This window comes from Alligator sinensis, unplaced genomic scaffold (assembly GCF_000455745.1).
Source record: "Alligator sinensis unplaced genomic scaffold, ASM45574v1 scaffold1086_3, whole genome shotgun sequence".
In the NCBI taxonomy this organism is placed as follows: Eukaryota; Metazoa; Chordata; order Crocodylia; family Alligatoridae; genus Alligator; species Alligator sinensis.
This window is the reverse complement of record NW_005841975.1, coordinates 2025839-2037871: the sequence shown is the minus strand read 5'-3', so window position 1 is coordinate 2037871 and position 12033 is coordinate 2025839. Positions and strand designations below refer to the sequence as shown.

The 12033-nt window shown below is 45.4% G+C and overlaps 1 protein-coding gene across 23 annotated transcripts in view; it reads left to right on the top strand.

Moving 5' to 3' along the window:
- Positions 1–12033, top strand: part of EPHB1 (EPH receptor B1) — a 365941-nt gene that overhangs the window by 20760 nt on the left and 333148 nt on the right. For 15 of the 23 annotated variants that reach the window (XR_003093397.1, XM_006021004.2, XM_014518687.1 and 12 more), the window contains exons 1-2: positions 6264–6416; positions 6751–6836. Coding sequence is in view for 21 of the 23 variants with exons in the window: in XM_014518687.1 (XP_014374173.1) it covers positions 6756–6836 (81 nt within the window). In the remaining 2 variants the exon portion in view is untranslated. Of the gene's footprint in view, positions 1–6247; positions 6417–6520; positions 6536–6750; positions 6837–12033 lie in introns of those variants that run through there. The other 8 variants (XM_006021000.1, XM_006021003.1, XM_006020996.1 and 5 more) reach the window with 6 other exon arrangements.

Genomic DNA, 12033 nt, shown 5'->3' with positions numbered 1-12033 from the left:
GCAGCGCTGCACGCATGCCAGCTGTCTGCTGGGAGCAGCCCAGGCTCCTGGCTGGCAGCAGCTCCCCAGAGCCAGGGCCGGCTGCAGCCGGGAGGCTCCAAACAGCTCTGCCGCGTCATGCCAAGCAAAATGGCCTTGCGTGCCACGCTTGGCACATGTGCCAGGGGTTGCCAACCCCTGCTCTAAACGAATCAAAACAGCATTGAAATGAAACTGCCAGTAAAATTTTGCGCAGCCCTAGAATCTATGGATTGGATGCGATTCAACTAATTCTCCCGCTGTTATTCCATCATGTGCCAAGGGTTGGGGGAAATCTCCCAGAATCTGTGGAGTCTGTGAACTGAGGTGGAACGTGGGAGATAGCTACCAAGGGGTCATAGCAACTAAAGGTTTATTGCCGCACTAAGGTGAGCCCAGAGCAAACCTGCATGTGTTTTTAATACAATTCAGCACTTTCTTTTTGGATGCCTTGAACTGCTTGTGTTCTTTTACAACCAGTTCAATTCCCTGGCGTAGACAAGAAAGCAAAGTGGCAGGTGGAGGCAGAGGAGTGTTCGCCAGTGTTGCAGACAGTGACATCTTTTGTCTTGTGAGCAATTTCAAAGGATTTTGCAGAGAAAATTCATGCTGCAGTGTGTGATAACACTTAACATTTTCTTTCATCGGGTTTTCGTATCTTAATCCTTGAGAAATGGCTTGGCATTGCTTAAAGCATCATCAGAGAACAAAGGCAAAGCTGTTAATTAAGACGGTGCTGATTCTGGCAAGAAATGGCTGCTGGCTCGCTGTTGCATTGTAAAGGAACTGAGGAGACTGTATCAACAAAATGGGATGGTACTGCTGAAAATAACTCCTGGAGGAAGTTTGCCCTGTTTCTAGTGCAGTTCTGTGCTCTGCTAAATGTCTTTTCCAGCATGGTTTCCTCTGTAACCCATGTACACCCACGGATGTGTCCTCCAGCCCCAACTGGAAGGTAGTGGTGGCAGGTAGGGTGCTGCGAGAGGGATGCCAGTACTAGCAAGCGGATCTCTCTCTTCTCTATAGAGATGGGCTCAGGCACATATGACTTAACTATATACAGTTTATTGACTTACACAGTACATAATGATTAATAAAGCATAAATACAATATTACTTAGGACTAAATGAGAAAGGTAAATAAAACAGCCAAACAATATACTATGCCCATGGGGGATGATCCCTCCTCTCAGGGTTATTTCCCAACCACAATACCCATCCACAAAGCCCCCTGGACAGAGAGACTGGTAAGTCCTCTGGTAGTTCAGGCCCCTGGATAACAGGCAGCTACAGGTAAGTACCAGGTGGATGGAACGGCCCTTGCCTTGGGGGGTGGGGGAGGGAGGGACCCCCTCAAGTAGGGTGCTTCAGCAAAGGTGGAGTTTCCACTCTAATGTACAATTTGCTATCAATTACAAAATACAAAGCACAATACAACATACCCTACAAAATAATAAGGCATGGCCTTCAGGGTGATATATCAAATTATCCCCTATAGGGTCAATTTCCCAGCAGGGGTGCCAGGGTCCCTTTCCCCAACCCGTAAGGGCCCAGTGACCTGCCCAAAACAGTAAAAGGGACTCTTCTCCCTTCTAGTCAGCTGTGCAGGAGTAGCTTCCACCTTCAACCCTCCCATGGGACCCTGCCCCTGAGGCATCCCTCTTAGGGACCCAGAGCCCCAGCAACTCACGGTCCTTTCCACGGGTCATCTGTTCAGTCCCAAAGAGAGGCTCCCTGGGCCTTCCTTCCTCGTCACCTCTGGATGCGCTTCCCTGGCCTGGTGCCCTGACCTGAGTACCCAGACCCTGCAGTGTCCCTTGCTCTGGCCTCCTGGCTTTCTATCGGGCTCTCCTGTTGCCCTGTACCCCACTTTGGGCACCAAGGGCTCACTGGTCCACCAAGCTGTGGCGTCGTGGGCTCCAGCCATCCAGTCTCATGCCAGGGGCAGCTTTCCTGAGCAGCCCTCAGCTGCTCTCTGGCCTCTCTCTGTGCACTAGTCCATGCACCGTGATGCCTGGCAGCCTGCCAGGGCTGTAGGTTTGAGCTGCCTCTAGCCACTCCCAGAGCCCGAGCTCCATGCGCCGATCCATGCACCATGATGCTCGGCAGCCTGCTGGGGTTGCAGGCTTGAGCCTCCCAAAGCCCCAGCTCCACGCGCTGTGGAGTGGCTCGCAGGGCAGCTCCTCCAGCAATGTCTTCTGGAACCTGGGGCCTGTTGCCCACTGATGTTGCTCTCCCCAGCTTTTCCCGGCTCCTCTCCTCTTGATTCTCTCACCGAGTCTGCTCTCAGCATGCCCAGCATGCTCTTTTTTTAGTAGACCGTGCTGCAGTCCACAATCTAGTCAGGGATCTCTTCTCCCCCTTCCTTCAGGAAATGAGCAATGGTCACTTTCCCCAGCTTGTTGCTGATGGGTGGATTGGCTCCACCAATCAGAATTGAGGATTCATGAGCCCCTGGATGCGTTGAAGCTCGATCGGGTAAGTCTGTCACACCTGTCTCCCAGGTTGTGACACTGCCTAAAGCCAAAAAGCTTTTCGTTCAATGGAAAGTTATCTTGAAATGGAGCAGGAGAAACTCTGCCATTGGAGAAACTTGATGGGGCTGCTGCACTACGTTTGCAAGTTCCTTCTCCTGGTGGGTGAGAAGTCTTGGAGGGTCTTTGAAGGAATTGTGAGTTAGCTTTGTGATACAGCTCTTTGGTGGGGCAGCTGTGGCAATCGCAAGTGCGGTTTGTTGTTCTCAGCCTTAATCTCTGTAGGTGGTATCAGTGAAAACAGGGTACTCTGTCTCTGGACTGAGAGTTTCGAATAAGGAGCTTATCTGCATGCAGTGTGATCACCTCTGTTCAAGGACTAGTTTTTATTGAGTAAAACAGTTTGCATTAAGAAATATCCATATTGCGTGTCTCTGATTTCTCCTCCAATAGGAAGCGGTCTTGCTAAGCCCTGACATGGTCATTCTATGGCAGAGGGGTGATAATATAAACTGGGCATTGATAGAGGGAATTAAGTTAATTTCGGCCTTGTTTGCATAAAAAGTTATGCCACATTAACTGAGAGAGCGTAAGCAGCCATGTTTCCTTCTGTTTTTTGTTAAATGGAGGCAAATCCTGGTGTGTTCATTCTTACATAATTTACAAATGATCTATGTTTATTTTTTTTTAAGGGCTTCATAACTGAATAGAGCTAAATTGATATAAGCCAGATGTAAACTAGTTTAAGGCTGTCCACACATGGCTTTGGGCTGGTTTAACTAAATTTGTTATAAAAATACAGTGTAAACTAGTGGTTTGTTTCGTATGTAGATTGGTCCTAAGTATGACAAGTAATTGGAGGAGCTTCTCTATTAGATTGACTAGCTGAGTGTTGATTCAGAAAAGTGGTTATATAGGTATATCAGGAAAACTCCCTGTCCCCGAGACTGAAGATTTCATATGAACATTAATAGATTCACATTTGTTTAGGCTCAACACTACAACATAATTAAATGTTTCTGAGCCTTGTCGCCACCCACTCCAGCATCCTTGCAAGCTGATTTGAAAATTATAGGGTTTAGGAACAGATAGTAGGTTAATATTTGCAAAGCGTTTTGTTATATAGTTGGATGGAGGCTCCCTGGGCTTGGTTGAGAGGAGCCCATGTCCTTACCCATACACCTGGGAAACCCTTTTTCCCCTCATCAGCACCAGTCTCCTTAAGAGACAGAGGAAGTGACCTCAACACCCAGCGGTATTTTTATCTAAGCAGTGCAAGCCCTCAGCCTGTGTCGAGGAGGCAGAGCCCAGCGGTAAGTTACACAACGTGTACATTTCCTTGTAATAACACAAGATTCCCAAGGCCCAGCACCTGCATACATTGACTTTCTTACCTGGAGCCAGTAGCCCCAGCCTGGCCTCTCTATTCCCTTTGTTCAGTCAGTGATACCCACACACACTAAAATCCACTGAAGGCAGAGATCTGATTCCATTTACCTGGAATATCATCTTTATTACTGCTGGGTTAGATTGGATGTCCTGGTTCATTCCAGCAGATTTCTGCATTAAATCTTTTGGTTGCAGTTTCTGGCTTAGGTTGCCATCTCTGTCTCTCTCTCTCTTTGCAAACAAACCAAACTTCCCACATAGTGGTAGTGTCTTCTCTTATCCCTCCTTCATGGGCAGAGGACTAGCCTCACGTCACCCAGGTCATCTGCAGGCAATCTCTTCTCTTGGTTTTGGAGTGACAACTGTTCTCAGTGAAATTCAGGTCCCCAGCAGATACTCAGCTTTGACTGGGAGTGATGCTCTTCCTCTTACATGAAAGTCCATAAGTCACATCCCACAATAGGTGGGCAGTCCAGCTGGAACTTAAAGAGTTTGGGTCCTCCTGTTTCTAATCAAACATAGATTTTGGGGAAGGGCCTGTGCCACATCACACTGCCTATTGCTATGATAGTTATTCAGGGAAAACAAACAATTTTCCTTTTTTTAACAAAGATTTTGATGGTTTTTCAATTTTGTTCCTCAAAAAAGTTCCCTGAATCAAACAGGTCATAATTATAGCCATGTAATAGTAGCAAAAAGTAATATAAAACCATTTTCTTTTCACACTAAACAAGAAACTTTATTAAAATAAAAAACGCAATATTATTCCTGATGCCTGTCTGTCTGCCAGCTCTGCTTTTCCAAGCCCTCATGCCTTGCTTCCTTCTGTAGATTTGAGGAGACTGTGCTCATAGCCTCACTATTAGCATTAATAACATGTGCATATATTTTTAATAAAGAATATTAGGTTTTAGATATTTCAGACAATACTAAGATGTCAAAAACGTCCACTGGACATTTTTCCAACAAAACTCTTTAGGTTTTGTGGGTCAAAATTAATTTTTTTGAGGAAAACATTGTTGAAAAACATTAAACTGATATGCTCACAGCTTTCATGTTCCCATATTTACCCTTTTATCAGTGTACTTCATATTTTCAAATCATTGGCATTTCTGAGGATAATCATAGATGTTCTAAATTTGAACTGTGTTGCAAAGTTAAGATTTGGTGAGATAAGAAACATATCATCTCTGGGGCAGATTGGATAGTGGGGCAACCACCTCTGGCACAAATACTGACACTCACTTCACAATTTTCTTTCTGTGAACATTTGAGTGTATAAACTGGATTGCTGAAATATTCCTGGAAAGCGAAGTAGAAGGTATAAACACATACAAAACAACTTCCCATAAAAATCAGAGTGAGAATCCTCTGCATTTTTTTTGTATTATTTGCTTAGCTGTTTTGGAGTTGTTTGAAATATGGGGAATATGTTTTTGCAAAGAATATATAAACAATGTCTCAAGATGTCTTGTGCACATTTTTAAATGTTTAGATTGTTTTGACATACAAAACAAAACCTGACAACTTTTCAGTGCTTTTTCATTTTGGGGGTTTTGTTTATCCATTATAATTATTTTAATACTACAACAGTACAGTATCTAGAAACCAAAATTAAAATCCTGGATGGGGAACCTATTGTGTGTGGTACCGTACAAAAACAGAACAAACTTGTGCACATTTTTAAATGTTTAGATTGTTTTGACATACAAAACAAAACCTGACAACTTTTCAGTGCTTTTTCATTTTGGGGGTTTTGTTTATCCATTATAATTATTTTAATACTACAACAGTACAGTATCTAGAAACCAAAATTAAAATCCTGGATGGGGAACCTATTGTGTGTGGTACCGTACAAAAACAGAACAAACCCCCCCCCCACCGATTCCTTCTCCAAGGAATGCCTCTTTCTCTTCCCTCCCTTCAATATTTCCTCCTTTGATCAAAAAGAGCAGAAATCCACCCAAGCTTTGCTGCCTATTGAGCCAGCATGGCTAAGGCATACCAGTTTCTGCAGTCATAGTCACATAAGGGAGTGATGCGACTAATATCAAATCCAGCTGCCTTTGTCTTGCCAGTCTGAGTGACCAAGTAGCCATATACAGATAGATGAACTGAGGGAGCTTTCATCATGCATACAAAGCAGGGCTCAAGTACATATCATTAGAATCAAAGCAAGATACTGTATCTATGCTGTTATGGCATGTCTTCTTTACAGTAGGGGTTATAAGAGCTAAGTGAATTAGGAAAGAGTTAATATGCTGCAGGGAGTCTAATCAGGCCTGACCCAGGAGAGCTGTGCATCATGGCTCTCAGGTGGGGTGTGATGGGGAGGGAGATTGGCTCTAGGTGAGCCTGGCAGGAAGGGCTTGTTACCGGTGTGGCTGCCACAGCGTGTCTGAGCTCAGATAGGATGAGAATGTTTGCATGGGTTAGTGCTCTGCAGATCCTGGGGAGGCAGAGGTACTGTATCTGCTGACTGAGCTCAGAAGAGGTGGAAAATACGATTTTTGTGTGTGTTGGTTTCAGGCTACAGGTACCCTGTCAGTTGTGTGGCTCTTACATGACCTGTCTAGTGGGTTAAGTCATTTCAGCTTAGAAAGGGTCAGAGCCTGGGGAGGCTGATGAAAAACTTAGTGGGAAATGGAGGTAGAGGTACTGCTGTCTTCTAGCAAGGGGGAGTCCATTACTCCTAATTCTTCCCCCTCTGTACTGTACTTTGTCACTGAAAAAATGGGAAAACCCCAAAATCAAAAAATCTTTTTGGAGATTGTGCCACTTAAAAACAATTTTGAAAATATGCAAAAAAAAAATGGTGACTAGTTTTAAAATGTCTGTTGGTCAAGATAGTCTCCCTCCACCTCTTGCAGGTGGAATGAAGTCAGAAAATCGCACCCAACCGAGGAGAAGCTGTGTGAGAGCATGTGGACAGGCCAACCCTCCAGGCTGCTGCAAGGTAACCCCTGTTCACATATGGAGCATAATCATAGCGGGAGTTTTGCTGTCACTCCTGCTCCTTCTTCCTGGGGTTGACTGGTGTAGAAGCTTTTAGCAGTCACAACTGGAGCACGGTCCTTGTATGCCTCCAGATCCTAGAGAATTGTACCTGGCAGGCTGAGTGAAGGGGCTTTGTCAGGGTCAAGGGGATAACCAAGCTCACAGCAAAGCTACCATGGCCTACACCTGAGTTTTATCCCCTGTTTCTCCCTCTTTACATATGGATTGAGATGAGAACTCTATGCCCTGTGTCTTGTTTCCCCATAGCCTTGGATTTCTCTCTCGTACTGTAATTGTATCCCCACTGTACGTGAGTTCCTATAGATATGGTAGCTCAGAGTATTATATAGTAGGAAGAGAATGTGGCTGAACTTCATTATGAGGCAATTCTTCCAGTAACTTCAAATGATAAATTGCTCTCTTTTTGCACAGACCCTGATTTGCATGGCTACCCGATTACTTCAGGGCTTACAGCCATCTTCAGGCTTGTTGATTTCCCCCCCCCCCCCCCCCCAAAAAAAAAATCTTTCTAAATGCCATAAGCATGGTTGCAGGGGTGTAGGTTGTACATGGTTAATACTAAAGGATAAGAGCATTATCAAACACCACCCATCTGACCACATCTTAAAATCGAAAGGAGAAAAAAAAAAAAAGCCAAGAAAGGTTGTGAGGAAAACTTTCCTGGTTTTACAAACCACAAATAGTCATTCTGAGAGGTCGATGGTCCTGTTAGGGGTAGGAGTAGTCATGCTGCAGAGGTGAATCTATGAAAGGTAGTAGAAAGGTTTGTACAGCTGTATCTGCATGGCTTTGCTGATTTATCTCATGCCTGACTTTTTAATAACCACTCTACAGTAGGGAGCTTTAAGAGTTGGTAATAGAGACTCCTCATGGCTGTATTTAGTCAGGCTGGTGTGACAGAGAGATGGAGAAACTCTGACCCTTGGACTCACCGTTTTTCAATCTCCTGAGTGAAGCCTAACAAACTAAGGAATCAACAGTGAGCAAAAATGTGTGTAAAGTCTTTACATCTGTTGGGCCAAATGATGTGAGAATAAAATGGAGACCTGCATTGCAGAGGTGACACCATCTATCTACCCCAAACTGCAGAACAGGTAATGGGTTTGTGGCTCTCTTGCTAAAAGAGCAAGGGATTAATTTGCTCTGCAACTCTGACTGACAGCCTTCTTACCACTATGTTCATTAGTTTGCCTGAAACACCTCTTACTGCTTTGCTCGTGAACTCCCACGCATTCTGCAAAAGCATCTCCATCCTCATCCATAACTAGGAATGACTGAACTTTTTAAAAGGTTGGAAAACATTTAAAAGTTGGTTTCTTATCAAAGCTGTCTGTAATATTTGCCCCCCCCCGCACTGCACAGCTTTCCAGAACCTGCTGCAATAGCTATTCCTATGCTCCTGCACCGAAGAGTGGAAACAGCCTGCTTCCTTCAGGGCAGAGGATGAGAAAGAAATAATTTGCACCTTCCTCAGCTAGGCTTAAGAAGCAATGCAAGGCTTGGTTGACGGCATCATTTGTAATAACCAGAGGACACGGAAGACGGAAGTGCCGCATGCAATTTCTGCTTGCGTTGCCCCAAATCTTGTGCAAATCTGTGAAACAGGGAAGATTGCTCCTTTACAAATTGCTTGCTATCCAGCTTGTATTTTTTAACTGACCTATTGTACAACACATCAAGAAGTAATGATACTTCACTGTAAATCACAGTATGTTTGCCAAAGGATTCTAGAGCAGTTAATAATAGATAATATCTCACAATTCAGGATTGGCTCAATACAGCAATTCTTATTCATGCGTTCAGGCATGCCATGTCAAGCCCTTACGCACAGACAAATGTGCTAACAGAAGAGTCAATAGTAAGAGCAAAGATATTAAGGAACACCAAGCAGATTCAAGGGATCCATATTTGCCATTGTTAATATATCCCACAATACACCAGAGTTTAGAAATACAGGTACAAGGACAAAAGTGTAGGGTCAACACTACCCAATTTATTGAGGTAAAAATAATTAGCAGGGTGTAGTTCTAAAAGGGCCAGATGCCAGGGGATTAGAAAGAAGGAATAGTGTCTCTGGATGACAGCTTTATTGTCCATCTCAAGGCCATGCGTTGCACATGTCAGTGCTACAGGGAAAATGGAATACCTCTAAAGAAAAGCAAGGGAGACTTCAGGATGCTGTGCTGCTGCTGGGTTGATAAAAGTAAAGGACAACTGAAGACCATGAAAAACATGAAGGGCAGCAAATACAGGCTTTAAGATCTAGCTCCCTATCACTTTATACAGACCACTGCAGTAGATATCTGAGAGCAAGAAACACCTGTGATATCAGAAAGGGGGTTGTTATCTCATCAAGGGGTTTGGTTTGCTCACCCTGATCTGTGCCCTAGAGATGTGTGTGTGTGTGTGTGTGTGTGTGTGTGAGAGAGAGAGAGAGAGAGAGAGAGAGAGAGAGACTAGCTGCCAGTATTAGCTTGTGCTTCGTGTTTTGAGTGGAAGTTACTGCTTAGTTTGCGCTTGATTAAATAAAAAGTGAGATGGAACCATAATTGCTGGTGAGAGTGGTTATTGACCCGTGGCATGTGAGAGGGGCGTCACCTTAACATCTTGCCCTGAGGCAGGGATACAAGGATCAGATTTTGTTATTGCTGCCTTCATGTCTACTTTTTTGTAGCAGAAGGATGTGCCCCCTCTCCTTAAGCTTTGGATGTCTCTGTACTTAGGCTGCCCTCAGGGTGTATGCAGGAAGCAAAGAGCATCTGTTTATTATGTAGCCATTTGTCTTGGAAGTTTTCAAGAGCAGATTGGACAGGTGCTTGGCTGGGAAGATCCTGCCTTGACCTTGTGAGGTCCCTTTCAGCCCTACTTTCCTACAATCCTATTCCTGTGGGGGACTTAAGGGATCCCCCTTCATGGACTGGCCCTCTTGTGCTAGTTGCAGTATGAATACAGATCACCACCAAGGCAATGCCAGCTCTGCAGCCTTTGTCTCCTCTCTGTCCTGAGGCTTTGATAGGTTTGTCCGTACCATGGCAACGGTGGGTCCTGGAGAAGATGAGGCTGAGTACACCCTGCCTGAGTGCATTGCCATGCTCCACAGCTAAAGTGTACCTGCTCCAGGCATACCCTGGCACACACTTCCAAGCCCTCTTCTCTAAGGCCTGCTGGAGATCACTGCCTGGGGACAAGCTTGGAGCAGCTTCACTGCAAGACTTAGAGGTGTGGAGCACAACAGCAAATTCAGGTGGGCAGGAAAAACTTAGCCCTGTCCTTGCTAAGCTGATGGCTTCTGGGTGACAGCTGTCCCAAGAACCATCCCTAGGATCTACAAGGCAGGCAGCACATGCACTAGCCTCTGCCTGCTGATCTCCCCAATGTGTCTGTAAGGGGGAAAGTGAAGGAGTCCAGTCAGGCTCCTTGATCTGCCCCTCAGCTTTGTGGAGAACACTTTCTCAAAGAGCAGGGTGAGGGCAGCCTGCTACTGAGCTGGGACTCCTTGCTGGACAGCATTGGAAATTTTCAGTTCAAAATACCATTTTGGTTTATATCATTAGTAACTGATACCTAAGAAACAGAGGTGTCAGTGCCCTGGTGGCTGCATCAGTAGCTGCACTGCCTCTGATGTAGTGGTGGTCAAGCTAGCAGCGCAACTAGTGTGATTTTTTTTTTTTTCCCCCCCCCCCTCCCCCCATCCCCTAGGGTTGGGGCTGGTGGCCTGATCATCCCCCTACCACTTCATTATGCTACTGCTAGAAAGCCCCTCTTCACCGCACCCTTTTTTTTTTTTTTTTAAGGAAATTTTTCATGTTCCAAGCCAAATCAAGTCCAAATCCATGAGTTGATCCAGAACCATAAGTGGCTCTACAACCAGCAAACATCCTCCACCCTCACCAGGGGCTTCAGATATTTCCGAAGTCTTTTGGCAGGCAACCTACATGCAGGCCCACGCTCAGAGGCTTGGTGTTCAGATGCCCCCAAGTTTTGCCTGCCATCAGCCATATGGCCACAGGAGCAAGCTAGGGAGAAGCCTCCCATTTCCATAAAGTGGGCTTTAAGCCCTAACACCTCAGCGGGCACTAAACCACACCAAAAGAACAGTTATCCCTGGGAACACTTAAGGAGAACTGCTTTTGTGGACCCAGATACCTGGCAGGGGAAACACCACGTAAGTATCACACATCAAAACTAAGGAAGTGATTCTTTTGCTTTGCTCAGCATTGGTATGACCCCAGCTGGAGTACTGTGTCCATTTCTAGGCACCACACTTTAACAAGGACGTGGTAAAGCTTGTGAAAGTCCAGAGAAGAGCCACACATATGATCAGAGGTTTGCATAGCAAGCTATATGAGGAAAGGCTGAGGGACCTGGGACTCTTCAACCTGAAAAACAGAAGACCAAGAGGGGACTTGGTAGCAGCTTACTACTACATCAGGGGAGTACATCAAGGGCTCGGTGAGCAACTGTTCACCAGGGCACCCTTGGGGAAAACCAGGAGTAATGGCCACAAACTCTTGGAAGACCGTTTTAAGCTCAACGTTAGGAAAAACTTCTTCACAATCAGGGTGCCCAGACTGTGGAATAGGCTCCCTCCAGAGGTGGTGCAATCACCTACCCTGGAAATCTTCAAGAGGAGACTGGACAGTCACCTTGCTGGGGTCACCTGACCCCAGTTCTCTTTCCTGCCTGGTGCAGGGAGCTGTCTTGATGATGATCTTCCAAGGTCCAGCCTGGACATGATGATCTTCCAAGGTCCAGCCTTGGATCTTAATCTAGGAACCTACATCATTATAGGTTTTTTTTTTTCTTCGATGTGTGCCTCAGTTCAGTTTTGCAGGCTATGAATTCTGCTTTGATTCCATCCTATTTTGGTTCTTATGATGTATTCATCACTGGGAGATCATAAGACAAGCTCCGCAGCCCAGAGCAGGTGGATATTGGAGAGGACCATGCTCAGCCACAGGAGAATGATGGCAGAGCTCCATAACCATCTTGGTTATGAAAGAAGGTTAAAGCAGCTGGGATAAGTTTCTGGAAGGAGTACAGAAAGGAGACTTCTGGCTCTCGAGTTAGAAGATGTGTTGTGTGAAGCTAGGCTTCCTGTCCCCAGCTACAGAGCAGGATGGAGAGTATTTATT